The 22,245-nt window shown below is 52.3% G+C and overlaps 9 protein-coding genes across 9 annotated transcripts; 5 read left to right on the top strand and 4 right to left on the bottom strand.

Moving 5' to 3' along the window:
• Nucleotides 1-406: 406 nt before the first annotated feature.
• On the bottom strand, nt 407-2,284 carry IDP1 (NADP-dependent isocitrate dehydrogenase; the record flags this gene model as incomplete). Its single annotated transcript, XM_046086195.1, has 5 exons — nt 407-831; nt 891-1,390; nt 1,450-1,486; nt 1,545-1,683; nt 2,222-2,284. 5 exons carry the CDS (start codon nt 2,282-2,284, stop codon nt 407-409), a joined length of 1,164 nt encoding a protein of 387 aa, XP_045942158.1.
• Nucleotides 2,285-3,610: 1,326 nt separating this feature from the next.
• ADE3 (C-1-tetrahydrofolate synthase) lies at nt 3,611-6,702 on the bottom strand (the record flags this gene model as incomplete). The annotated part of the gene is made up of 5 exons (XM_046086194.1): nt 3,611-3,719; nt 3,791-6,318; nt 6,381-6,418; nt 6,489-6,509; nt 6,579-6,702. 5 exons carry the CDS (start codon nt 6,700-6,702, stop codon nt 3,611-3,613), a joined length of 2,820 nt encoding a protein of 939 aa, XP_045942157.1.
• A 674-nt stretch (nt 6,703-7,376) lies between these two features.
• On the top strand, nt 7,377-10,180 carry tif34 (translation initiation factor eIF3 subunit i). Its single transcript, XM_046086193.1, has 4 exons — nt 7,377-7,608; nt 7,696-8,214; nt 8,319-8,435; nt 8,494-10,180. Exons 1-4 carry the CDS (start codon nt 7,582-7,584, stop codon nt 8,851-8,853), a joined length of 1,023 nt encoding a protein of 340 aa, XP_045942156.1. The 5' UTR covers nt 7,377-7,581; the 3' UTR covers nt 8,854-10,180.
• On the bottom strand, nt 9,483-10,039 carry mbf1 (multiprotein-bridging factor 1; the record flags this gene model as incomplete). Its single annotated transcript, XM_046086192.1, has 2 exons — nt 9,483-9,791; nt 9,884-10,039. 2 exons carry the CDS (start codon nt 10,037-10,039, stop codon nt 9,483-9,485), a joined length of 465 nt encoding a protein of 154 aa, XP_045942155.1.
• A 1,687-nt stretch (nt 10,181-11,867) lies between the features above and the next one.
• On the top strand, nt 11,868-12,875 carry PIN3 (SH3 domain-containing protein; the record flags this gene model as incomplete). The annotated part of the gene is made up of 4 exons (XM_046086191.1): nt 11,868-11,930; nt 12,022-12,451; nt 12,513-12,731; nt 12,820-12,875. 4 exons carry the CDS (start codon nt 11,868-11,870, stop codon nt 12,873-12,875), a joined length of 768 nt encoding a protein of 255 aa, XP_045942154.1.
• Nucleotides 12,876-14,408: 1,533 nt separating this feature from the next.
• Nucleotides 14,409-17,117, top strand: LDX57_004525 (ankyrin repeat domain-containing protein; the record flags this gene model as incomplete). Its single annotated transcript, XM_046086190.1, has 1 exon — nt 14,409-17,117. The coding sequence occupies one exon, from the start codon at nt 14,409-14,411 to the stop codon at nt 17,115-17,117; it is 2,709 nt and encodes a 902-aa protein (XP_045942153.1).
• A 573-nt stretch (nt 17,118-17,690) lies between these two features.
• LDX57_004524 (AIM24 family protein) lies at nt 17,691-18,952 on the top strand (the record flags this gene model as incomplete). The annotated part of the gene is made up of 4 exons (XM_046086189.1): nt 17,691-17,739; nt 17,806-18,258; nt 18,324-18,670; nt 18,734-18,952. 4 exons carry the CDS (start codon nt 17,691-17,693, stop codon nt 18,950-18,952), a joined length of 1,068 nt encoding a protein of 355 aa, XP_045942152.1.
• A 704-nt stretch (nt 18,953-19,656) lies between these two features.
• Nucleotides 19,657-20,725, bottom strand: SUI3 (translation initiation factor eIF2 subunit beta; the record flags this gene model as incomplete). Its single annotated transcript, XM_046086188.1, has 3 exons — nt 19,657-19,823; nt 19,900-20,517; nt 20,662-20,725. The coding sequence occupies 3 exons, from the start codon at nt 20,723-20,725 to the stop codon at nt 19,657-19,659; spliced, it is 849 nt and encodes a 282-aa protein (XP_045942151.1).
• Nucleotides 20,726-21,578: 853 nt separating this feature from the next.
• LDX57_004522 (uncharacterized protein) lies at nt 21,579-22,038 on the top strand (the record flags this gene model as incomplete). The annotated part of the gene is made up of 2 exons (XM_046086187.1): nt 21,579-21,840; nt 21,944-22,038. The coding sequence occupies 2 exons, from the start codon at nt 21,579-21,581 to the stop codon at nt 22,036-22,038; spliced, it is 357 nt and encodes a 118-aa protein (XP_045942150.1).
• Nucleotides 22,039-22,245: the final 207 nt, after the last annotated feature.

Genomic DNA, 22,245 nt, shown 5'->3' with positions numbered 1-22,245 from the left:
TCAATTGCGTCAAGGAATGCGGGCGCCAGGCGAGTATCCATGGTACAGGTTTGTGGGGAAATTCGAGGTTGCGCCTGGCTTGTGAGCAAAAACTCATTGTTGCATTATCTAGTAAACACATATATTGATATCTCATGGCACATGAAGAATAATCAAGACAAGCACAGAAACAAGAGTAAACCAAACCCAATACAAAAACTCAAAAGGAAGCCCCAATTAGAGAGTGGCGGTTCATCCTTGTTCACTCCCAGGGGAGGAAATCCTTGATAGATCGCCCTGTCCTCATGGATTCCAATGTACAAAAGACAGCTGTGCATCTCTTTTTCAACTCTGTGACTGAGTGCGGCCGGTTTAGTCGCGCGCTAAGAATGGTATTGTAATAGACTTCAAAAAATCGCTAAAGCATTTAAAGGCGGGCCTTGAGGTTAGACTTCAGTCTGCGCTCGACGGCGGCCATGTACTCCCGGGTAGTAACCCAGGCCTCACGCTCCTTGCGGCCACAGGCCAGAGCAAGGTCCTTGGTCATGATGCCCTCCTCGTTGACCACCTCGACGCAAGCACGCTCGAGCTCCTCAGCGAAAGCGACCAGGTCGGGGGTCTCGTCGAGCTGACCACGCTGCACCAGGCCCCGAGTCCAAGCGAAGATGGAGGCGATGGGGTTGGTGGAGGTCTCACGACCCTTCTGGTGCTCGCGGTAGTGACGAGTCACGGTACCGTGAGCAGCTTCGGACTCGAAGGCCTCGCCGGTAGGGGTAACCAAAGTCGAGGTCATCAGGCCCAGCGAGCCGAAGCCCTGGGCGACGATGTCGGACTGGACGTCACCGTCGTAGTCTATATAGCTAAAATTAGGATTGCACGTTCTCCACCAAGGATAGAGAATAGCAACTTACTCTTCAGGGCCATGATAAATCCACCCTCGCTCTTGACCATCTGGGCCACCATGTCGTCAATCAGACGGTGCTCATACCAGATGTTCTTGGCATCGAAGTCCTTCTTGTAGGTAGTCTCGAAGATCTCCTGGAAGATGTCCTTGAAGCGGCCATCGTACTTCTTCAGGATGGTGTTCTTGGTGCTCATGTACAGGGGCAGCTCCTTCAACAGGGCCAACTGGAAGCTGGCATGGGCGAAACCCGCGATCGACTCGTCCGTGTTGTACTGAGTCTGGGCAACACCGCCACCACTCTTGAAGTCGTAGACCTGGACAGTCTCCGGCTGGCCACCAGCCGGGGTGTAAACCATCTCCAGCTTGCCGGGGCCGGGGATCACACGGTCCTGGGCACGGTACTGGTCTCCGAAAGCGTGACGACCAATGATGATGGGCTTGGTCCAGCCAGGCACCAGACGGGGGATACGGGGAATGATAATGGGCTCACGGAAAACAGTTCCGCCGCTAGTACAGGGATTAGCATGAAAACAAGTGCAAAGCGTGGCAGACAGCGAGCGACATACAGGATGTTTCGGATAGTACCGTTGGGAGACAGCCACACTGCACGCGATCATTAGTTCCTGAACTCAATCGCGCCCACAGAGCCGTTGGAGCTTACTCTTCTTCAGCTTGAACTCCTCCACACGGGCCTCATCCGGGGTGATGGTGGCGCACTTGACACCGACGCCATACTTCTTGATGGCCTCGGCAGCCTCGATGGTGACCTGGTCATCAGTCTGGTCACGGTATTCAAGACCCTGCAAGAGGAGTTAATTAAAAACACACTAGTCCTTCGACGGGTAGAGATTAGGATCGTACCAGGTCATAGTACTTGAGGTCGATGTCGAGGTAACTAGTGTTGTGTCTCAGCTGCGCTGTCCCCGAAGAAGGGCGACAGACAGGGCGAATTAAACTTACGGCAAGATCAACTATGCAACGCAACAAAGTTAGCTAAGTTTCACAAGGTCGGGACGGGACGGCAGCGCATGACGCAAGATTGGGGGGGGGACCGCGGTACTTACTTTTTCTCTGATCTCCTTCCAGATAATACGAGTCATCTAAAGCCACCGAAGAACAGGTATGGTTAGCCACATGTGCCAAAGAGGAGTGCGCGCATGTTCGTTGGTCGAGCCTCGGAAGAAAGAGAACGCCCGGCGTGTTTCCCCGCGTTCGGGCTTCATGACGAAAATGCGCAGAGTCGATCGCAGGACAGGTATATAAATGTATACAACGCCACGCCCACGGGACAAAAGTTTCAATTGAGAAAAAAAAAACAATTGAGGGAAAGGAACGTACCTCATCTCCGTCCAATTCCACCACGGGGTTCTTAACCTTGATCTTGGGAGCTTCGGTCGCCATCGTGCGGGATTGGGTCCAGGACCAACGGGATGCAGAGCCAACGGAACGAGGAAGTGCAGTCGAAGCGGACGCAAGAGTTCTCTGAGAGCGGGAAGCTGTAGAGAAGGAAGAGGAAGAGGAAGTAGAGCGAAGGGGAGAGGAAGAAGAAGTAAAAGAAGAGAGCGCGCGGAAGGTGGAGGTAGGAGGGGCAGCCAGAGGGGAGCGGCGAGCCAATGCGGAATGCAGCCGAAGGGAGTTCATCATCGCGGTTCAACGTGATCGGATTGCCCAAACGGAGGGACAATCGGTAATGGCAGATCGACTGGACGAGGCGATATCCAACGGAATCTGGGACGAGCAGACAATACCCGAGGGAAAAGCGCAGCTGAAGCTCTCGGCTGGAAGGAGCGGGCGGTGGAGGATCGGAAGCGCCCGTTCGCGGGTAATGGATAAATGGGGGAGATCGGAGAGTCCGGCAAATGTATTTTCTGCTTTTCTGGGGAAAAGGAAGGTCGAGAGAATCGGAGAGGAGAGGATAGAAATGGGACGGAGGAGGAAGGTCAGGGAGAAAAGAAGAGACTCTTATCCCCAAAGGAAAAGGCCTTTGCCCCGGTGACTTGACTCTTTCCGCCCACCGTTGCAAGTCACGCCGAAGCCGGCCGGAGTGGTGGATTCCTCCCCGTTCGTCTGCTCTGCTCTCTACGGCGGTCGCTACGTTGCTAATCTACGTTGCACTCTCTCGCAGTCGTGGAACTCGACCTCAGTTGATCACCAGGACGGTCCATCCGAATTCCGCCCGTCTTGTTTCTCAGTCCGTCCGTCTATGTTGACGTGCAGGGTATACTAGTTAGCTACTCCCTGCGAAGTATAACAGGGATTACCTCATCCCTTCGCTAACCGCCGTTTCCCGCGGTAACGCAGACTCCGCCCGGCTTGTTTTTCACCGAAGTCGCCTTTTTCGGGGACGAACAGTCCAACTCCGCCGCTGATCCATGGTGACAATTAGAGACACTAACAACGACTCCATTCTACGGAGTGGTGCATTTCTCTCTAGCGTCATAATCATATCTAATCCATCAATCGCCTGGCCCAGCCGTCTTCCGACTCCATTTTTTGTTGAAATTGCGCCCCTCCCAATTGTCCTCCGCTCCCAGGGGACGCCGCCGTGGTTTCATCATGCTTGTATACGTTGAAGTAAATAATGCCCGCAAATGCTGTTCCGGTTGTAATGTAAATGTGAACGGCATGGTATCGAGAGAAAGAAAAAAAAAGTAAAAGGTTATGATAGCGAGGTGGAGAAACAAATCAGAAATATACAGAGAATCAGACCAGATATAGAGCCTACGTCTAGAACAGGCCGTCGATCTCTCCGGTTTCCGGATCAATGTCAACGTTCAAGTAGCCCGGCGCGGTCGGCAGACCGGGGATGGTCTGGATATCAGCCGCCAGAGCGTATCTAAAGTAAGAAAAACAAAATAGTTCAGCGCGATGTCGCCAGTCAGAGCATTAAAATGGGTAACAACTTACAGATATCCAGCGCCCACGGCCAGGCGAACGTCCCGAATGGGAACGGTGAATCCGGTCGGGGCGCCCTTCAAAGCAGGGTCGTGACTGAGCGAGTATTGCGTCTTGGCAATGCAGATGGGAAGATTGCCAAAGCCTTGCGCCGTGTAGGTGTCCACCTTCTTCTGCGCCAGTTCGCTGAACTCAACCTTGTCTGCGCCGTACATGGTCTTGCCGATGTGTTCAATGCGCTCCTGCACGCTACCGCTGGTCTCGTACAGCAGCTTGAAGTCCTTGGGCTTGGAGCTGGCAGTAAGAACGGCCTTGGCCAAATCAACCGCGCCGGCTCCGCCCTCGGCCCAGTGGTTAGCGGGAACTGCATCCTCCGCGCCCGCAGCGATGGCTTCCTCACGAATAACGGCGATCTCGGCATCCGTGTCGGTCTCCATCCGGTTGATAGCCACCACCACGGGGACTCCGTATTGGCGGGCGTTCTCGATGTGCTTCTTCATGTTGACACAGCCCTTGCGGAGAATGTCCACATTCTCCGTACGGTAGACCTCATTCAGAGGAGCTCCGGGGCTGATCTCGGGGCCGCCGCCGTGGACCTTGAGGGCCCGAACGGTAGCCACGATCACCACAGTGTCAGGGGATAAGCCGGAGGATCGGCACTTGATGTTGAAAAATCTCTCGCCGCCCATGGTGAAGTCGAATCCGGCCTCGGTCACCACGAAACCAGTCTTGGCGTCGTGGTCCTCGTCGGGCTCCGTACCCGCCAGCTTCAGCGCGAGTTTGTCCGCGATCACCGAGCTGGCGCCGATACTAATATTGGCGAAGGGGCCGGCATGAACCAGGACGGGGGTACCCTCCAAGCTCTGCATCATGTTGGGCTTGATAGCGTCCTTCATGAGCGCCGCAAGAGCGCCACCGGCACCAATGTCATCACACGTAACCGGATCGCCCTTCTTGGACGTAGCAACAACCATACGTCCCAGTCTCTCGCGCATGTCCTCAAGGCTGTTGCTCAGCGCAAGGATGGCCATGCATTCACTGGCAACGGAAATATCGAAACCGGTTTCACGGGTCAGGCCCTTCTCAGTGGGAGCCTGTCCGACGGTGATGCCTCGAAGGTGTCGATCGTTGACGTCCAACACGCGACGCCAGGTGATGGTTTCGGGGTCGATATCAAGACGAGCGAAACGGTTGATCTCCTCCTCAGTAAGTTCGTCGGGGTTGGTCTTGGTAATTCCCAGTTTGTTCAATCGTTTAAACATGACGGGCTGGAACTGGCGCGTACCCTTCTTGGCGGGAACCAATCGCTTGTAGAGCGCCCCGTCCTTCTGCGTGGCTTCGTGGAACATGCGGGTTTCAATGGCCGCGGCAAGAAGGTTGTTGGCAGCCGTGATGGCATGGATATCACCAGTCAAGTGAAGGTTGAACTCGTCCATGGGAATGACTTGGCTGTAACCACCACCAGCAGCTCCACCCTTGATACCGAAGGTAGGGCCTTGGCTAGGCTGTCTGACGTTGGCGAATACGATGCGGTTCAAGTGCGCACCAATGGCTTGAGTGAGACCCAGGGTAGTCGTCGACTTGCCCTCTCCAAGAGGCGTGGGCGTGATACCACACACCAAAACATATCTTCCGTTGCGGCGATGGGCCAGGCGGTCGAGGACGCTGAGACTGATCTTGGCCTTGGTGTGGCCATAAGGCTCGAGCTCGTGAGGGGCAATACCAATTTCAGAGGCGAGGTCGGTAATCGCCTTAGGGTATTGGGCACGCGAGATGGCAATGTCAGAGGGGACAGGCTGGGCCAGCTTCAGTGGCAGGGGAGTGATGTGACGATCCTTCTGCTTTTCGAAATACTCCTTGGCCGAGTTGACCACGTTCTGCAAAAGCATGGCCACCGTCATAGGGCCAACACCACCGGGGACGGGGGTAATCTGCGAAGCAACATGGACAGCGGACTCGTAGTCAACGTCTCCAACAAGGCGCTGACCTGACTTCTTGGAAGCGTCGGGTTTGTAGTTGATACCGACATCGATGACAACGGCACCAGGCTTCAGCCATTCTCCCTTGACAAATTCCGTCTTCCCAATGGCGGCTACCACAATGTCGGCATTCCTCACGATTGCCGCAATGTCCGGGGTCTTTGAGTGACACAGTGTCACAGTAGCATCTGCATTCTTCAGGAGGTAGCTGACGGGGCTACCCACGATGTCACTCCGACCAAGCACGACCGCTTGTTTGCCCGCCGGGTCGACTCCGCTCACCCGCAGGAGCTCCATCACGGCCTTCGGTGTGCAAGGAACGAAGAGCGGACGGCCACCGCGCTTGGCCAGCTCTCCAATGTTGATGGCACCGAATCCGTCGACATCTTTCTCATCGGCGACAGCGGAAGTGACGGTGTGCTCGGACAGGTGTTGAGGGAGGGGCAATTGGACGAGAATACCGTGCACGGAGGGGTCATTGTTGGCCTTGGTGATTTCCTGGAGGATCTCGGGCTGGCTGATGGCCTGGGGGAAGTTGACCACTTTACAGAGGATGTCGGCCTTTCAAGAACGGGTGTGTCAGTATACTAGCATTGCGTGACGACTCGGGAATGACAACGTACTTCCTCGGCAGCCTTCAGCTTCATGCGCACATAGGTGCCTTTAGATTATATTAGTCCCGTCTCCACACCAAACCTAAGGCCTGTGAAAGTCCGATAGACTAGACTCACTCGAATCCGATCTGTCACCCACTAGTTTGGTTCCGTCAGCCTTCCTGCATATCCCGGTATAGCTTCATAAGGGCCAGAAGGACCACACACCTTGAAAGATCACCAAGCTCGGCTTGAACCTAGGGTTGGACTGCTGAATCTCCTTGATTTCGGTCTTCAGGCCCGCCCGAATGCTCTTGGCGATTTGCGTGCCATCGATCTTAGTGGCCGCCATGGCAGTTGAAGTGCTGGAAAACAGCCGGTGGGGAGAGCGCAGGAATCCACAGGTAAGCTCTTGAAACCCCGCAGTACCAGTGACGAGAGGCTGGGTCCGGCGTCGAGGGGAGGAAGATCGAGAATTGAAGGGAACGAAGAGAGAAGGAAGGTGGTAAGGTGAGAGGGACGAATGACGGGAGCAATGCTTTGCCTTTCCAGCGCAGCGGGGTAGGGTCGCCGAACGGGCGGGGGGAAATGGCATCAACTGCAGGTTCTCCTCGGGCGGAGTGGATGGAGATAGGGGAACTCCTAGGTCGATCAAGCACCGAGATCAATAATGCTTATGAATAATCAGAAACCCAACTCCGGAATTCAAACAAGTAACACGCAATACCAAAGACAAGTAAAAAAGACACTCCTATTATTACAATAAACCCAAAAAGAAGCTTCAAATTACCGGGGTCTATGATGGCATCGGTCCTTCTCGGTCCTGCTGTCTGCAGTTTGATATCGAATTTTCCCGAGGAAATAGCACGACGGGATTATGTCAGCCCCAGCATTTTCCGGGATCTGGACACTAGGCCAGATGCGGACGACCGCCATTCAGGGCTGGAGACTGTCACGTGCAGAAGAATCATCGTTACCGGGCCGAGCATTGTTCCCTTACGTGAGATTTACCGTACAAACGGCCTCGAACAGGAAGGTCTTGGCGCGCGAGTCCGGACTGTGCGATGAAATTCACTAGTCTAACCAACGCCGACGAAGAGAGCAGTCCGCCAGCACCCCGCCAGCATTTCCGCCTCATCTTAGACATCTTCGGTCACAGACGATCTTTCTGTGATCTACCCTAGTCTATTCTCCGTCGCCTTCACCGGAATCAGATCCTGGTCGGCCCAAAATGAGGCCTATTTTGCTTTCGGGCCATGTGCGTTGCCCGTGTTGCAGTTTTATCATTTTTTCATTCTACCTTGAAAGAGGTTTCAGATGTACTGATAGTCAAGCCTACCTATAGGAGCGGTCCCTCAACCAAATCAAATTCAACCGCGATGGCGATCTCATCTTCTCCGTGGCAAAGGATAAAATTGTGTGTGCTTGGTGGTCGGCTAACGGCGAGCGACTCGGTACCTACAACGGACATCAGGGTGCCATCTGGACGGTCGACGTGAGTCCCAACACCGTTCTCCTGGCGACCGGATCGGCAGACAACACCGTGCGACTATGGAACGTGAAGACCGGCGAGTGCGTGAAGGTGTGGGACTTCCCCACGGCCGTGAAGCGCGTTGAATTCACCCCCGACGGAACCAGGCTGCTGGCTGTGACGGAAAAGCGTATGGGTTTCCTGGGCACTATCGCCGTGCTCGATATCAACTACGGAGATGGTCAGGGCGGCAACCTGGAGGTTCAGGCCGAGGAGCCTAGCCTCAGAATCACCTGCACGGAGAGCAAGGCCACCGTTGCGGGCTGGAGTTATCTGGGCCAGTACATCATCGCCGGCCACGAGGACGGCAGCATCAGCCAGTACGATGCCAAGGTGCGCATTACGAAGATCCCCGGGTCCATTTGTCGCATTCGGCCGACGTAATGTTCTTTTGAGAAGTACCGGCGCGCAGGAGCTAACTTTGTTCGATGATTTAGACCGGTGAGCAGCTGGAGAACGTCCAGGCTCACGAGTTCGACCACCAGATCAACGACATCCAATTCTCCGAAGACCGCACCTACTTCATCACCGCCTCGAAAGACAAATCTGCCAAAGTACGTTCTATCCTGCGACATTCTGCGCGGCGCTATGCAAACTAACCATCGCACCTAGCTCATCTCCACCCGTAACCTCGCCATCCTCAAAACCTACGTTGCCGACACGCCCCTGAACAGCGCCACCATTACTGCCAAGAAGGAGTACGTGATCCTGGGAGGTGGTCAGGCCGCCATGGATGTCACCACTACCTCTGCTCGCCAGGGTAAATTCGAAGCTCGTTTCTACCACAAGGTCTTCGAGGACGAGATCGGCCGTGTCCGAGGCCATTTCGGTCCCCTGAACACCGTTCACGCTCACCCCAACGGTACCGCCTACGCCTCCGGCGGAGAGGACGGTTACGTCCGTGTCCACCACTTCGACAAGTCGTACTTTGATTTCATGTACGAGGTCGAGCGGGAGCAGCTGAGACGGTAAATTGGTCGATGAATCGAGGTTTTTTCTATTCTACGCATATACGTATGTGTCATGAGGCAAAGACATTTATTACCCAAGGAAGAAAAAAAGTAGAAAAAGCAAGGCCGAGGCGATATGAAAGGGGGGTGTGGGTGGCTTTAGGGCATGAGTTTCTCATTTCATTTGATTCCATGATAAATCGGAGTTGGTACCATTTCCTTTTCTTTGGTCGCTTTCTGTGTCCTAATAAAAGAAACACATTTTTACTTTCACCAGTTCATATTTTACTATTTTTGCTTCATATTTGAATTTGATTGACAATTTGCTGGGCAGCATTTCTATGAACTATGATTATATCTAGACATAAGCCAACACCAACGTCTCTCAACTAAATGAGAAGCACAGCACAATTTATCAAATGATCTTTCTTTAAAGGGAATCCCATTTTGATGCCAGGCCAGCGCTCTTCCGACCAGCAGAAAGTAATAACAAAACAGACATGAAATCCTCATTGCACATGTTGCGTCACGTAACAACCGAAAATGAACGGGAAAAAGACATGAAATAGGTCAAGATCCCGGGATATGTTATAAAAAAAAAAAGAAGCAGAAAGAAAGGAAAAGAGAGTCGTTTCTAAGCCATTCCCGAAATTATTTCTTCTTGGGAAACCTCTCCTTGCCGATGTCCGAGCCTCTCAGCTTGATATTGAGCACACGCTCCATGGCGCTGAGGACCTTCTGGTCGGGCGTAGCGGTACCCTTCTCGAAGTCCTGGATGACACCGGGGGTGGTGTTGCACTTGGTGGCAAGTTCCTTCTGCGTCATCTTGTAGCCCTCCTCGTTTCGGCGCTTCTTGATGGCGTCTGCGACCTGGTAACCCACGGTCTTGGGCTTGACGATGTCGTCGCTGCGGTCGACCTTGGTCAAGTGCTGGCCCTCGGGGGCTCCTGAGCGACCAGCCTACGAAATCCGATTAGCCACTGATTTAACAGAACAATAGAAGATACCTCATCTGGATGAAGAGGAGAGAAATAAGGAGGAAAAACACATACAGCATTGCCGCTAGCATACTTCTTCTCAGTGCCAATGACCAGACCTTGACGCTGAGCGGCGTTCAGGGCGCTTTTGCCCTTGATGACGGTCTCACGAGGGGCAGCGCCGCCGCGGTTCTTAGCGCCAATGCGAGTAACGGAGTCCCAGTCGCTCATTTTGAAAGAAAGTCTAACGATTATAGAGGATTAAAGGTATCGGTGATGGTCGTGGTGATGGTGGACGGTGGAGGGTGTGAGGTGGCGTTCAGATCGTGTAAATATTTTGTGTGGCTCAGAAGAAGGGATGTTCTCAGCCCGCCGAATTTATATCGATGACACAGAAGCTTCTCGAGCCCTGGGATGGCGGAGTCCCGTTACGGCCACTGGCGCTAGCCCTACTCTGGTTAGGCCCGCTGACATCATACGTTTCGCTTCGCCGTCGCATTTGCGGTTGTAAAGGAACTCTCCGTTTGCCTTTCTCCGTGAGTGCTCTCTTTGTCAGAATGAGTCAGTTAATTGCTCAGTCATTCTGAGCTGCGCTTGATTTCAGTTCTTTTCCTGTCGTATGGTCTCCCGGTTCTCCTTCAATGGGGTGTGCCTCCATAGCACAACGTCACTGTCCTCTTATCGGCCTCGTACTGGATTCTACAACCCCACTAATCAGCATCACGGCCAAATCTATCGGGTATTGAATCACGACGAAAGCAGCCAATTGACCTACTTGAAGCTGGCCCTTGGATTACTGTTCACTCTTCTTACATATGATCATTCTTGTTCCCGTGTTTGCTCTTTAGAAGGGTGGTATAATTTTATGTTTTACGTCTTAAAGGGCAGAATATGGACATTCTATATATTCCGAAACACATATCCGAAAGGTCTACGGAGCAGCTTCACATATCGTGTTGTTTCACTCTGATGAACTAACCCGCTGTTACCTTCCCTTTAGAGAATTTTATTTCTCTGTATGCATTTCACTCTAACTCGTGTTATTCTGCATCAGTATAAACTAATGGTATGGAGTGTCTTCAATTATCTTCATGCTGGCAATGTGCAGTACAGCAACACCGAGTGGGCGATAGAGAAAGAGACGGCAACCAAGAGCAAGGCAACCTAGGCAACTGATAAATAGACTACTCAAAACTTCTGATATCTCCTATCTAGGTAGTATCACGTTGGATGGTCATGCCTCAACAATGGACAATGCCGGACTACACACCAGAGCAATGTTCATTCTCCCCGGAAGACACCGGATCTCAGATGAGCAACATGGATATGCACATAGCAAAAAAGCATACTCGGGCCTCCGACAAGGAACTCGCGAACATTCGTATTTTTAGCTCGCAAAAGGGACAACCCACTCAATGTCCCGGACTAGTATGATGCCTATGTCCTTAGCACCATTAAAGCTGGCCCTACTGGGCATTTTGGGACTAGCTTTTAGGATATATGGGTCATGTCTGAGAAAGCCAAGAGGAATGCAGAGGAGACATTCCAAAGGACAGATCGAATGTCGAGATATACTGAGGGTGTTCTGGCTGGAGAAGGAAAAGAACACGCAGGGGATTTAGTGAAGCGGCACCACAATCTGACCACGTGCCGGATCCACGATCTATGAGAAGGCTCGCGATTCATTGCGGTCTGAGAATTGAGTACCAGTCGAGCAAGATAGTTAAACTGAGGCATGAGACTGAATATATTGAGACTTGGCATTTCAAATTATTAGGCAGACATGGAAAACAGCCCCAGTGACTTCCTTGGCTGTCCGCCAATGACCGAACAGGCTGGCTGGCCTCAGGTACCAAAGCTCATAATGCACGGCATTAATTATTATCCAACTCCCCATCCCCGTCCTATTTCACCTCCATCCATTCCGTCTCTTCTTTTCTTTTCTCTCTTTTTTGTATAAGGTGGTCCATCATTCTTCCATTCTTTTCACTTCCTATATTTTTCTGTCGGCTTGTTTGGAAACCTCAGACTTCCTCTTTATCCCCCCCCTTTGCCTATCATGGCGTCCCAGCCCGACTTCGTCAGGGCCATGACCAACCGGTCGGTCCGCACTGTTCGATTAGTATGCCGTCCCATCTACCTTTTCGTGTCGCTAGAAGCATTACCTCTCCTTTTTGTCGTTGGTTTTGTCTACTGACGCTCGTTTCTTTCAGGAACTTGAGTTCCTTGCAGATGCCTCGGTCATCACGCCACAGCAACTCTCCTCCATCCTTTCGCAACTGCCGTCGGAGGATGCACGTCAACCTTCGGCGCCTCGACAGCATCAATCGCCACCGGCTGTCGCTCCATCCCCAATTCCGGCCCCGGCTCCCGTGCGAGCGCCGGCTCAGACGCAGCCTCCCCCTGCTCCGTACTCCCCTCCCACGAACCAGTTCGCCAATGCCTCGTTGAACGAGAAGGCGACGTATCAGCAGCCGCCGACGCCGCAGTACAACCCAACCCCTCCCCCGCCGGCCTATCCCCAAGTCCCGCCAGTTCTATCCATTGCCTCTGCACTGTATGCATACACCCCGACGGACCCCGGCGATTTGGCTTTGCAGCCCAACGACCGGGTTCAGGTTCTCGAGCACATGAATGCCGACTGTATGACGCCCCGTCTCCTCTTGGGATATTCATGATCAAACAACTGATAATTTTGAACTAGGGTGGCGCGGACGTAATGAGCGCACCAACCTCGAGGGTATCTTCCCTCGTAGCTATGTGAATGTGATCCAGGATAAGGGAGTGGCCGGGCCGCAGCCATCTGGCTATGGCAACATGCCCCTCGAGGTCAGCCAGAGTGGCTCCTCGGCCGACCCCGAAGGCAAAAACGGCAAGTTTGAGGAACACGGCAAGAAGTTTGGCAAGAAATTGGGTAATGCCGGTACGTACTCTCTACATGGCAGATGCTTCCACACGGATGAGCATCTTCAAAACCTTCCATTCAATGCATGACTGACATCTATCTCTAGCCATCTTCGGTGCTGGTGCTACTGTTGGCTCCAACATTGTGAATAGCATTTTCTAATGTCTTGGTTATCGCTCGAATACCTATTTGTTATCGCCCGTTCCCATAACATGCGGGGTCGTCTTGTTTTATCGCTTTCACTCTATCTTTGCTTATCATGGGAAAGGCGTTGGGGATGCTTCTTTGACTAATTCCTGGAATAATTATTCTTTGTGGTCCAGTGGACATCATTGGAACAGTGTGCTGCCATGGTTTCTGGGAGGGGCGTTATTGAATAAGCTTGAATTCAACTATTTGAGCCATGATTTGCCGTAGATCATCCAACCTTTATTCAACAATAGGCTGCCCACTCAGGAGGGCCGATAGTGTAGGTAGGCAGACTAATGATCCAGCACTCGATCCAGTCGATGAAACACGGCGCGTATCTAAGCGCCATCATGGGGCTCGACATGTCACTCTAAGGGGGTCTAGAGCCCCTACCCATTTCTGAACCCCGGCGGCAGGCAACCGTTGGAGCCCTCGAAGCGCCGACATGCAAAGCGGGGCATTTCGCAAGGCTGATCGATGCCGCAGCTGCAGGAGCTGAATGCCGGCGCATAATCATAAGGCATATGAATTCGAATTTCTAACTAATAATGGTTGATCCCCATGGGCTTGATAAAATGTTTGCTCATCCGGTTGGGATCTTTTTGTTATCTTCTAAACATAGTTCCGAGTCATGTTGTGGCATTTGAATTTCATAGTCTTTTTTCTACTTCCCTCAGTGCGAGCAAACGATTGGGATGGTTTCACGGACAACCTTGCCACTGACCTGGTAAGTGGAAAATAGGTCTCGTGGAAATGGAAGGTCAATACTGACGTGACTAGGCACCCCTCATCTCCCTATTCGGAGAACGACTGACAAAACAATTTCTGTCCGAATCAATCAGCGTCCTAGATAATTTCATCTTTGCCGTGTCCCCGCTAGGTATCCTAACGGCGGTCGTATCAGTCATTCGCGTCTGCGGAAACTCGTCTCTACGAGCCTTCGTTGGACGAGCACAGGAAGGTCCCGGAGAAGCCGAGAATGAGCTTCTTTCTTGCGTATCGGAGACCACAGCTGAGCTGTTCAATGACGGAGGTATATCCAGAGTTATTGGTCGGCCACGAATTCTAGAGGTAGTGGTCTGGGACGAGGAAGGAACGGAGAGGAAAGAGGGCTCGCGGAAAATCGGGACGCTGCGAGATGCCCTGCAGCAGAATGCTTGGTCTGTGAAAGACGGAGCGAAGTTGCAAGACGAGAAGGGTTATCCACTGGAGCTTGATGTTCCCAATCTTTCTCTAAATAAAGGGATTGAGAGAAGAAGTCAAGTCTGGTTCTACTGTGCTGCCGTGCTAGGGTTTGCACTGCAGACAGGTGGGCTTTCAAGTGTTCCTACTGAGGGATGAATTGCTGATACATAGTTGGCAGGTGTTCTCGCATACGCTGGTCTTACTGTATTTTTATATCCCGATGACTTCGAGAAAGACGACGAGCCAGTTCCGAGTTATGCGTTTCCGCTCTTCCTCTTTGGGACGATATTTCTCTGCACGGGCATGTTCCTTTGTGCCTTCATGATTGAGCGCGCATCGACTGAATTCTACCTTCGTCCGACCAAGCCAAGTAAGATTTACTGGCTGCAGCCTGGCAAACAGGATGTTGGGCACCAGCCTTTTGGTGCCTTTCTCGGAGTGACTGAGGGTCCTGGATCGCGGATGACATACATCAAATCCATCCGCGACCGAGGACACAACAACAAGGGTCCTCTGCTGGTAATTGCCATAGCAATCACCATGGTCGGATTTGTGGTCCAATTTGTCGGTCTCCGAGGCCTGCATGCCTCAGTCATCCTAGCACAAATGGGCTCCACGCTTCTGATGGCTATTGTCCGAACGTGTCTTCGGACCAAGCGGATTGGTCCAGATGAGAACCGATTAGATTCAACAGAGCGTCAGCTGAGTTCCTATAAACACCAAGAGTTAGATAGTTTCGCATTCCACCTTGAAGACGTTGAATCATTCAGCCTTATCTCTACAGCTGCCAGCGGCCCCCTTCCTTCCCAATCGAGCTCCGCGTCATCCACTTCCTCAATTGGAAGCTCCATTCAACAGGTTCGAACGGGAACACGACTTGTGCAGACAAGAGCTCGACTAGCAGAGCTAACATCTAATACCGATGAACATCCCGACCGAGCCTGGGAGGACCTTCCCATTCGACTGGCAGCAGAAAATCTGGCACAAACAATTGAATCGACCATGGATGTGATATCAAACTGGAAAAAATCATCTAGCGACACCTTTAGCTTTGATTTATCGCTTGTGTGTCAGTCCCGCAAAAAGTTCGTTGCTCCCAAGGTTGAAACCTACCCAATTACGCTAGAAAGGTCGGACGACACCTTCCAATGGCGCATTAAGGATCACGAGCTCGAGGCCATAATAGGGCTGCGGGCATGGTCTCTATTGAAGGCCAACCCCAACTGGAACCAGAAGGGTCTCGACCGTCTTGTGGGACTGAGTGAGTCCGAGGCCAGAGCAGAGGAGACGGATTTATACTTTCAAAAGTGGATATACCGCCATACGCAAGCACGGATGGTTTCATCCAAAACGATATCCTTTCCTGAGCAGATGTTCGGCTTTTCGCCGGACGAAAGTTCGAATGATAAGGACATCCTTGTTGTTAAAACAGACAATGATTTAGAGACCATGGTCGCCCAGGACATCTACATACAATTTCTCAGCAGCGCGTTGGAAGATTTGCAAGAGCTCGGGGGCGATGTTAAATTGCTTCCTGGGTCACAGAGCGGGTATCTTGCATACAGCAGCCGCCTTGATGAGCTTGTCTCTTGCTTTGAATCTGGTGGGATGGGTTCTAGAGAAGACGCGTTGCTATGCGTGGTACCTGTTCTGAAACATCAAGGTATTTTACCTCAGCTGGCTGGGTACTCGGGTATCATAAGAGAGCGCATAGATGAGCTTATGGCGAACGAAAACTGGGCCGAAGCCTTTGCAACTCTGCGATGGATTTGTGAGCGATGTGAAGGGGCTGAATTTGAATATTCTCTATTCGAATTAGGCGATCTTTGCCGACGGGCAATGATTCATACCGAAGCCAGCGTCCAGTCCGAGGGTTTCAAGCAAGCACTCCTCGTTATACAAGGCGACCCGAGAGCGAATCTCCTGAAGAATTCAAAAACCTCTCGTCGTGACGGTTGGATGTCTAACAGGCCTGAGGATTGGAGAACGTTCTCTTTGCAATTAGGATGGGTTGCATGGCATATCGCAAGAAACCACTGCGACAAGCGTTCAATTCAGGGAGACCTGGACTCACTTGGTATCAATGAGCAGTCTATACCGTCAGGCAAAGTCAACAACAGCGTCGACCAGGGAGCACGAGGACAGCAGATCGCCCTACTATGGTTGACTGACAGCGACGAGAAACTATCCCATCGGGAGCTTGAAAAACTGTACAATGGGGAGCTTCCAGGGTCAGATGAAATGCTGGCATTCGACTGGGCATGCCAGAACGATCACTATGCTCTAATAAATTGGCTCCTTGCAAGATGGCTCCAGTTTGAGAAGCGGTACCCCGGCTTCATCTACCATTTTCTTCTGTGGGCTGCTGAGAGGCGATATCGGGTAGCGATCACTTCACTCCGTCGCCATGGAGTAAACCTTGATAAGCAGGCCTACCAAGATGGTGCAACTGCTCTTATCAACAGGGTTGCGGTTGCTGATCTCCCAGCAATTTGCGAACTGCTCGAGACAGGGGCAGATGTCAACGGCACGGCTGCAAGGGGAGCCACGCCATTGATAACTGCCAGCTATGCAGGCGATATCGATATCGTTCGCCTCCTCTTACGCAGAGGAGCCACTGTCCATGCCCATGATGACGATGGACTTACTCCTCTGGTATGGTCCGCCGTCCAAAACCATGTGGGCGTTGCACAAACCCTCCTGGAGCACGGTGCCCATGTTAATTTGGGTACTTTTGGCGGCGACACTCCTTTGATAGCCGCTGCTGCAGACAACCACGCGGAGATGGCTAAATTCCTTCTCTCTCGAGGAGCTGATGTAGATGCGCAGACTCAAGAAGGCTGCACTGCTCTGATGCTGGCCACACGAAATGGTGGCACCGAGACCATGCGAGTCCTGTTGGAACATGGCGCCAATGTTCGTGGACGTATTTCGGACGGACCGACGGCCCTTGACTGGGCACGGGGGATGCACTACCTGGAGGGGATACAACTCCTCGAAGCAGCGATGGCGCGCGAGCCGGGAGTATAGGCGAAATACCTTGTACTCCCAAAGAGTACTATGGGTGGAGTCAACCGCCAAGTGGAAGAAGACCAGCGCCAAGGGACGGTGTCGAGCGAATGGAGGGCGAGAATCGGACGGGCCGCTGCTATTAATATTCTACCCCGCTCCTCTCCTGTCGATTGGCCGCGGCGTTGCTGCAGCTGCTATCACAGATTCACAGTCTAACGCTCTCTAAGCGCCGACGTCCCTCTCGTCATGCAATCAGATTGCGACGTCCTGCTGCCCCCTCGGCGCCTACTCGTCCTACTGCATGTGGTCTCCGACCACTATCGCTCCCATGCGCTTCGCATGATGGTCTTTTCTTTCTTTTCCCTTTCTCTTTCCCCGCTGTGTTAGGATTAAGTGGGCTATTAAGATCGAACATATATATATAGGCTGTTTAGACGCATTCCGGTCGCCTTCTCAACTCATTTTCTTTCTCTCCTTAGCTATAGAATATCATTACAACTACAGACTACTCCCCCCCGAACTGAGAGCTCTATCGACTTGGTTAGCTCGCTGAAAAGTTCAGACACAGGCATACATAGCTAGCCCTAAGCAATGGCTTCAGCTTTCCCTCCTCCCCCCAACCAGGAAACTTCGTTCCCTCGTGAGTCCCTTAGGCTCCTAAAATACGTTCTGTTTGATTGTAATTAACACAGCTTTGTCAATCTAGCTCCCGTGCACCCCGCAAATACTGCACCACCTGCTCCCCCTGCAAACGCCTTGCCGCACAGTATAGCTTTCCCTGCTCCTCAAAGCTCTCCTGCATTTCCACCACCAAACTTCAGCTACCCCCCTCCTCCGAAGCAGCAGCCTGCCAGCCCACCCCCATCCGATCCCAATAATGCAGCATACAATGTCAATTCTGGGATTGACAATCCCTATGCCCGGCCGACTTCTGTATCACCGCCTCCCCAATCCCCTCCTCCCGCCGTGCAACAACCGCAAAGAGCATCTACAATGCCCGTGCAGTATAGTCCAGTCCAACATAGCCCAGTTCAAAGCGTATCTAGTGCAGACGAGGTGGGCACGTTCAATGGCGGCAGCTACAGAATTAGTCACAGAGACACAAACTCTGTTCTCACCTTGCAATTGGCAAGGGGATGCCCCATTGAGGCCAAGCCTGGTGAGCTCAGTCCCTTCTCCCACCACGTGATGTTTGAGAAGCAATCAACTGACTTGGATCACTAGGCGCGATGATCGCCATGTCGCATGAAGTTCAACTGATGGGAAGCGTCAAGTTTGGATGGAAGAAATTGCTCGCCGGAGAAATGACACTGTCCACATACACTGGACCTGGTGAAGTTCTTCTTGCCCCCTCGACACTAGGTGATATAATCGTGCTGCGCCTGTCGGGTTCTGATTCTTGGAAAGTCGGCAAAGACGGTTTCCTCGCCGCGACCAGCGGCATAGTTAAAGACTTTCAAGCCCAGCGCATCAGCAAGGCTGTCTTCTCTGGCGAAGGCTTATTCGTCTACAAGATGACTGGAATCGGCTTAGTCTGGCTTCAAAGCTTCGGTGCCATCATCAGGAAAGACGTATGCTTGGTCTCTCTATAACCTCCTCCAAAAAATCTCCGGCTAATCACTGTTCTGATCCAGATCCCCGATGGCGAAACCTACTTCGTCGATAATGGTCATCTGGTGACTTGGAATTGCCAGTACAAGATCGAGCGAGTCGCATCTGGCGGCATCGTCTCCGGCCTTAGTTCTGGCGAAGGTCTTGCCTGTCGGTTCATAGGCCCCGGAACGGTCTACTTGCAGACGAGAAACGTGAATACCTTTGCAGCCCATATTGGGGCTTCTACGGCTAGTGGCTGAGGTTTGGATATCTCAAACGATCTTATGACAGTTGATTCTTTCTTTCTTTCTCATTTTTTTACCCCCTGCCGCTTCTTTTTCCCTTCTATTCTTTTGAGCCATTTGTTGGTTATATGCCCCTCAAGTTCCTGGTGATCTTGCGAGCAAAGCACATTATACTCGATCCAGATTTGGAAACAGTTTTATATGCTTGATTGTATGTTATAGCTGTCGGTTATTCTCATACCAAGATTCAATATTTCTTCTAAACAATACTTTTTTGAGTGGAACGTAAACTGGACAATGTAGATTTTGAGAAGAGTCTTACCGACTCATTACGATATCTACTCGAAACACAAGAATAAAAAAAATGACGACCAACAAAGTCATATACTTATCATGCCATGCTATATCTTCAATTCGTCTCTTCTTAACGTCAAGGCCAAAGTCTTTTTTTTTCCCTCACTCGCGTTCCCGTCCCCGTTGCGCCCCACAACATCACACATGCTTTCATCTCCAACATAATAACTCATATCAACTGAGCTTTGTACGAGATAAAGGGGGAGGAGGAAGGGACAAAGAAAAAAAAGAAAATCGTAAACGGCCAAAGATAGCGAAAATAATATGGAATAATGACCACCGGGCTCCTTGCAATTTTCTTCCCCGAGAAACCATCCAGCCACAAGAAAACACCATTCGTCTCTTTTTTGCGCTCTCCTCCCCGTTTAACCCTGTCTCTTTCTGCGGCCGACCTGTCCACGGAAACCGGTCTTGATGGCGGCGACGGAACGACGAGATCCGCACGAGTTGCAGGTAACGAAGTACAGACGGTTCTCACCCTTGTTGAGTTCGGTGTCGGGGCTGCGGCAGGTCTTGCAGGTGACGTATTCGACTGTTTCGAGGTTAGATGTTATTCATACTATTTGGTCGTATGATTGGGGGCGGAGGAGAGGGGAAGAAAAACATACCGATGTACCGTCTAAGAACGTTCTCAATCTGCTTCTGCTGGAAACGACCCTTGATAACCAGACGTCGGCTACCGTCCACACTGCCACTGGTACCCAATTCGGCGAACAAGAACTGCATGACGTGGTCGTCGGAACGCTTCATACGCTTGCAGATATCGGAGATGTTGGCGAAAATGGTACGACGGTTACCTTCACGCAGACACTGGGGCGGGGGGATCTTGTAGGACTTGGCGCCGCTCGACAACAGATCGGGGTGGTGGCTCTGGATGAGGGAGAAGAATCGCGAGACCAGCAGCGAGTAGGGGATGGCTTGCGATGCGTCGTGGGCCCAGATGCCCGTTCCGGCCTCAAGGTCGCCCTCGGGCACCTCCTCCTCCTTCTCCTCGCCGGCCTTCTCGGTGGCGCCGGCCTCGGCCAGCTTGGCCTCGAAATCACCGGCGTCCTTCTTGGGCTTCTTCTTCTTCTTCTTCAGGGCCGTGGGGTCGAACTCGCCGTCGGCGGCGGGGCTGGCCTCGTCGCCTTCTCCGCCCTCGGACTCCTTGGGCTTCTTGGACTTCTTCTTTTTCGAGAGACCCTTGAACATCTCGGTGACATCATCGACGGACTTGTCTACCGTGGCTGGTTGAGGTGAAAGCGGGAAAAAAAATTAGCAATTGTTGGACAACGGATAGGTTCGGGCAGTGGTGAGATCGATGAGGCACACTCCTCCGGGCGATGGTGGGTGATAACGAGAGGATCTAGAGAACATCATGAAAAACCTACCGTCATTCTCCGTAGTAGGCTTCTCGACCTGAGGGGCCTCTGTGACTTCACCGTTGGTATCCATGATGACTGCGCCTTCGCTGAATGCGACGGACTTGCGTTGCTTCGGTTCAACCTGGCCCCGCCAGAGAAATAGGTTAGCGGTGGAGGATTTAAAAAAGGAAGTGGAAGGACAAAAGATCAAGGCCCAAAGAACGGTCCAAGAACACAAAGAGTCAAATGTCACGGTAAGCTGGGGAAGCAGCAGCGTACAACTCTCACAGCGCGGGGGAAAAGGAGATAAAGCACAGGAAGTTTGGGCGGAAAGGTAACTTAAAGGTATGGGAAGTGAAATGTTGAAGAAAATGTGGGAGGGCAAATCGGTAAAGGGAAAACAGAGCGTTTGTGACGTACAGTCTCCGCCATATTGGCAGTATCTCGCAGGAAAGCAGGGGTAGAAACACGCCACAAAATTGGATTGTAGCGACTCGGCTGGTCGTGTCGATGGAGCGTCTGGCGTTGACACAGAGTGATGCTTTTTGCTTGTCCGCAGCGAGCCAGACTCGCAATTCAGAGGCTGCGATGGCGACCTGTTATCGGGCACGTGACCCCCTCTGACTCAAGGTGCGCCGTATCGATACCGTATGGCCGTACAGCCCGTACGGTCGTCGCCTCAGGCTCTCTACGGGCACGTGACAAGGACCGTCACCGGGTCTCGTCCAGTGATTGATTACATCAGACGATTCCCGTCCTCTCCTTCGCCATACTCGACTCGTTTCCATCCCGAATTCCATCGTTGTTCAGGCGGTAGGCAGGCCACTGCTCGAATCCTTGTTGCATACCTGCCTCTCTTCTTCCGCAACATCCTCCTCCCGATACCAAACCGCATCAATCCAACACCAGGACCGAAACCAGACCGGACCGGACCAGCATCCACCATGTCCTTCCCATCCCCCTCCGCCTCCGACCCGTCCCTCACCACCTCCGCCTACATGGTCTCCTCTCGCGACAACTACTCCGACGAAGACGTCGCCTCTCTCCCATCCGAATCCACCTCCGCCTCCGACCTAGACACCCTCTCAGACTACTCCGACGCCGAGGAGGAATGGCGCGAAAGCATTGAGCAATTGGAGCTCCTCCTGACCATGGTCCTGGTTCCGTTCGTGGGGAAATACTTTGGGAGGAAGTGTGCTTATTGGGGTACGCATCTCTCTTCTCTTCTTTACACTTGTCCCGAGGACAACTTCGAGAGTCCCCTATTAGGGCTATACTATAGATCGATTTACTGACTCTGCACGACCAGGCTGGACCAGATTCATGGAATGGAAATATCCCGTCGAAGTGGTGATGAAGAACCCATCGGCGTATAAGGGAACGGGAGTTGTTGCATCACTATGAGCTGGATACCGTGCATCAAACACCACAGACTCTGCGCTCTTTCTCGGAGACAGTGAGAGGGCTATATCTTCGTCATTCCTTCCAAGTTTCGTTTGTGCATGAGCCATTCCCGTTCCTGTGATACATACATAATGATACCCACCCTCGCCATCTTCGTCGGAGAGCGATGATAAACCTCCTTGTCCTCGTGGTTTTCTCCCCAGCCTC

Source organism: Aspergillus melleus (assembly GCF_016097325.1).
Source record: "Aspergillus melleus strain CBS 546.65 chromosome Unknown contig2, whole genome shotgun sequence".
NCBI lineage: Eukaryota > Fungi > Ascomycota > Eurotiomycetes > Eurotiales > Aspergillaceae > Aspergillus > Aspergillus melleus.
The sequence above is the reverse complement of the archived record's forward strand: the minus strand, read 5'-3'. Positions and strand labels throughout refer to the sequence as shown.

Coding starts and splice junctions, on each gene's coding strand:
- tif34 (XM_046086193.1), top strand. CDS start 7,582: ATGAGGCCTATTTTGCTTTCGGGCCAT. Junction 8,215..8,318: donor TCAGCCAGTACGATGCCAAG/GTGCGCATTACG, acceptor TCGATGATTTAG/ACCGGTGAGCAGCTGGAGAA. Junction 8,436..8,493: donor CGAAAGACAAATCTGCCAAA/GTACGTTCTATC, acceptor CATCGCACCTAG/CTCATCTCCACCCGTAACCT.